The sequence below is a fragment of the Olea europaea genome, chromosome 22, assembly GCF_002742605.1.
Source record: "Olea europaea var. sylvestris chromosome 22, O_europaea_v1, whole genome shotgun sequence".
NCBI lineage: Eukaryota > Viridiplantae > Streptophyta > Magnoliopsida > Lamiales > Oleaceae > Olea > Olea europaea.
In genome coordinates this window covers 8,636,293-8,641,137 of record NC_036258.1, presented here as the reverse complement: position 1 = coordinate 8,641,137, position 4,845 = coordinate 8,636,293, and the positions used below count along the sequence as shown (strand labels likewise).

General features: G+C 36.4%; 1 protein-coding gene across 1 annotated transcript; it reads right to left on the bottom strand.

Moving 5' to 3' along the window:
• Positions 1–1,282: 1,282 nt before the first annotated feature.
• Positions 1,283–4,332, bottom strand: LOC111371612 (auxin-responsive protein IAA13-like; the record flags this gene model as incomplete). The annotated part of the gene is made up of 5 exons (XM_022993680.1): positions 1,283–1,692; positions 1,835–1,896; positions 2,111–2,237; positions 2,696–3,024; positions 3,932–4,332. Coding segments are annotated over 5 exons (969 nt in total), but the record flags the coding sequence as incomplete, so codon positions are not given.
• Between the last annotated feature and the right edge of the window lie 513 nt (positions 4,333–4,845).

The following is a 4,845-nucleotide window of genomic DNA, read 5'->3' as shown; positions in this document are numbered from 1 at the left end:
CATTGACAGCGTTGAATGCCTCAGGGAACAACTTTTCGGGTTATCTTCCTGAGGATCTTGGAAATGCTACTTTGCTCAAGAGCTTGGATTTGCAAGGGAATTTCTTTAAGGGCTCGATTCCAAAGTCGTACAAGAATCTTGGGAAGTTGAAGTATCTAGGCCTTTCGGGTAACAATCTCACTGGCCAAATACCGGGAGAGAGAGGTGTTCATCGCTCAAGACAATGGTTCTTGGTGAAGCTACCTTGGACCAAATTTCTTCATAAGTTATTCTAACCATACAAAGTACTTTCCAAAAATTATCTAAATAGGCTCTAAGACAGTTTCTTAGCCTCAAAATTTTTTTGACTTTTCAAAAATTCTGTCAAATTGGCACTTAGTAATGATCAACATGAGTACAACAAATCATCATTTATCTTGACAATTGCTTGGTAAAAGGTTGAAGAGAGGAGTAACACGTATAGCTACGGAGTAGTGCTAATGAAACTCCTCACTAGGAGAAGGCAATTGGACCCTAAATTCGGAGAATCTATTGGTATTGTAGGATGAATGTGCAGAAAATGCATCATAAATCTTTAGAAGCTTAGATCCAACTATAGGAAACACTAAGAGGGTATTTGGTGGGAGATTAAAATTAGATTTCTTCGTAGATTGTGATAAAAGTTCTTAAAATGTGTGGTTGAAAAATTGTGAGACTCATGAAAGATATGGTTAATATTAATTATTTAACTTTAAATTAAAATCAGATTTTAATCCAAATCAAACGGTTCTAAACATGTTCAAGAAGAGATGTTATTAGTCCTACGAATAGCCATACTTTGTACAGCCAAGCTCCCCAAGGATAGACCTTCCATGCGGGATGTTTTAACAATGCTCGAAGAGGCTAAACCTCGGAGAAAAAAGCAGCAGCAACAATGGAGGAAATTCTACTAACAAAAATTGGCCAGTATTTATCACATCACCTGTAAACGGCCTTCTGTAAGAACAAATTCTGCTTTCCTTCCAGGCCATCATTATTTTTGAGTTTTTGATGGCTTAAGCCACTTAAACAATCCCCTGGTTGTCCGGGGGGTATGTGGGGGTTGTCACACATGAATGGTCCTTTTGTACCTAGTTTTTGTTTAATAGGTTCAGAAATCTTTTGCCTCCTTGGAGAGAGGCTTTCTCTTGCAAATAACACAGTAATTCTTCTCATATATGCAAAATTATTGAGCTAAGGTGTATATCAAGGAATAGAAGTTTAACAAATAATATAACGTAATGGCGCCATCCTGACAGGCTCGTGTACAAAAACCATGCACATGTATTCTTTCATTAACAAAGATAAGATCAACAGTTTGTGGGTGCGGAGAAATCAGAACAAAACCAGCAGAAACTCCCATAGTTACAATGACTTCCAGTGCAGACTGTGTATCCATATGACACGAAAAACTAGCACTTGTGTTTTGTATACCAAAAGACTTCCCCAGAGAGTGGCGTGTATATGATGTGTGGAAAGTGTATAGCACGAAAAAGAAGTGACCAAAATCATACAAGCAAAGACGACCAAAACCGATAGTTGCCTCAACAAAATTCTTCAACCACACAGTATCTCCATTTATCTTTCTGTTCTTCGTTCTGCTTGACAAGATTTGGAACATAATTTATATTGGTGCCATCGACTGTATCCGGTTCCTTTCATTAGATCTTGGGGCTGCAATCAAGAAGAGACATATAAGAGGCATGAAGAAATTGTTGAATAACCTCAGTTATAAGCTTACGCTGTTAGTCACATGTTTAGGGTGGCTTAAAGTGAACTTATAAACATGAGAGAGCATAAGCTAGTGTACACTTACCAAATCCATTAGCCTCAACTGTCCTCATGATTCTAAGCCTCTTCACCGAGATAAGAAACATCCTGATAATTTCACAGTAGCCATGGTATTGTCAATATAAACACGATGACATTCATTAGAAACTATAAACAAGATATAGAGAAAACGTTAAATTTAATGATATCAATATTAAATTATTCCTTCTATTTTAATGTTTTTCACAAGGACATTAACTGGCCATAGAGATGCAGAATATCAGTCAGAAATTATTTATCATGTGAAGTCAAAGGGACATACTCCCAAGGAACATCTCCAACGAGCATCCAGTCTCCTTCTTTGTCTTCATAGGTGAGCACAAACTCAGACGAACCATTCAGTAATCTTGAACGTCTTGTCTTTATAACTTGCTCCTCTGCATTTGAACCTAATGTTCAACAAAGCATCAGAATCGGTTAAGGAGCAATGTAGTTCACAGTAAGCATGGATACTTTAAGCACCCGAAAGAATAATGATTATGAGTTTCGCATTAGTTAAGGAAGACTAAACCTTTAATCCACACATCAGCTTGGAAGAGTTCAATATTTTTTCTTTTCTTTGGAGTATTCCAAATTTAAATAAACAAATGTCAGGGAGGGCTAATGCAGGACCTGAGGGTGGGTAGCATGGGACCAATAGCAGGTTTCACAAACACATTGTTTCGCAAAGCTCTTCACAAATTGAAAGGATGTAAAAGTGAAACTATAATGTTATGCATTAAGTTCTAGTCCCAATTACGAAAGTAACTATAAGCAATACGAAAATCAGAAACACGAAAAGTGAACACAGATTTACGGTGATTCTCCCCAATATTAGCTCTATATTAAATGGAAAATAGGAACTTACGTCTTGCACCAACTACTGCACTTAGTTTAAACATGTCATCCAATGTTTGAGATAAAGTCTCGTAGCAGCTATGGGCACTCAGATCTACTTTTCTTCCAATTGGGATCCTGTCCATGTTCACCTTCACGAACAAGGAAGTTTTGAGAAGCCCTTTTTCCTTAGCAACATTTCTGTTCAAGTTGCTGCCACAATTTGTCTTGTCCACAATAGTAGTCTTGTTTTTACATTTATCAATGGCCGGGGTAATTTCTTCAGTCTTTGGTGATTTTGCATTGTTTACCAAGCTTTGTATTCTGTAATTTCTTAAAGGAGGCCATCCAACAACCTGGCTGCTTTTATAAAATTGGTCGAGCAAATAAAAACAATATTGACATGATTAGCAATGACTGTGACATTTATATAATTAGATTCAGTTACTAAATTATGTATTCGTTAGTTTCCAAAGCTGTTGCCCCATCAGTAATCCGGAAATCTCAGGGGCTGTTACGAGATAAGGAAAGTGAATACAATTAAATAGAAAGAGGTAAACCACTTTGCCAGAACAATCCTAGGTGTCATGGTGTTTTGATGGAAAAGATGACTGTGTTTTAAACAGTCCAATAATAGAGTGCTGTGTAGCATTTTGTCAACAAATATGACAGTTATTCTGGCACAGTAGCATGGTTCAAATAGAATAAAGGTTTAACAAATCTAATACTCAGCGTCAATTAAAGAGCTCTTGTAAAGATTGATGAACTGGGGGATGGCTAATATTAAAGAGATCTCTTAAGTTCTTGAATTTATTTCAATTAATAGGTACACAACAAATTCTTAGCACTTTAAGATGAAATCAACCTTCCTTGATTTGAATTTGCTTTTGGCGTGCCTTAGTTTAGTGATATGGAGATATAAATGTACAGAAAACAAACTAAGCTTGTTTACATGAATTCTGTTTCACAGATTCGGATTTACAAAGTTTTATATCAATTATCAACCTACTATTACCCTCATTTATCTTGGCTCTCGACCTTTTATGAAAAATATAAGCAAGTTTCTTTTTTTCAGGTATCAGATTCCTCAAGAATCAATAGCATGTACAATAGAACAGCAAATTTAGAGGGGATAACATAAAATCCAAATAAAAAATAGGAATTCCAAAAACTCCATAAATCATATAACACATATTCCATTAGCCGAAATTGTGAACCCAAAAACCTCAATATTCACAAAATCAGATAAAAAAGATTATGTTATTACCTTGCGCCAGACCGGCCAGGTGGCGAAGAAGGTTCAGCAGTTCTTTTGACCCCACAGGAAGGATTATTATTAGTTTTTGTCATAGAAGAAGATGAAGATGAAGAAGATGAACATTCTTTAGGAGAAACCACAGAGCGAAAATCTTTAGCCGTCAAGATTCTAGCATATTGACCCCAATGACCCGCCATCGCAGCCTCCACTGCCGCCGGCGAAGGCTTAGTCTTAGAATTTGCACCGCCACCACCAAGACTCAGGCCAAGGCCTAACTCCAACTCAGACTCCTCTGGATATGAACAAGATTCCTCAGACGACATAGCCATGTTATTTTCTTCCCTTGATACGGTTGACCTAACACCAGAAATTTCACCGACTGCCGCCACCGCCAAGAAGTTTATTTTCCATTAAAAACTTCGCCGAAATATTTGAAAGTAAGAAACTTTTTGGGTTTAGAGAAGAGAGAAGAGTGTTTTTGTTGGGTGGAAGGCAGTGATGGGAATAGGTGGGTCCAAGATGTCGGCTTTGTGCGCCACACTCCATTGCAGACTTCTCCTACTTCGAAACAATCAACCATGTCTGACCTAACAAGGAACTCCAATTTATCGCCTTGATATTTTGCTTTTCAATTTATCGTCTGGATATTTTTCATCCTTTTGCCAGTTAAAATAAAATTGCACCTTTCTACGGTTTATATTGACTGAAAAATAGAAAATTCCCTTTTTTCTTGTCTACTTCATCGAAATTTGTCTAAAAGAAGTAAAAGATAGAAACTGATAGAACTTTTTTGTACTTATGAAAAAAATGTTGTTTGCTAATGAAAGACAAAACAAAAATATCTATTTTATAGAGCTTTAGATGAAAATTTGAAAAAAAAAAAAATAGAACATACCTATAAATATGTAAAAATGAAAATTATT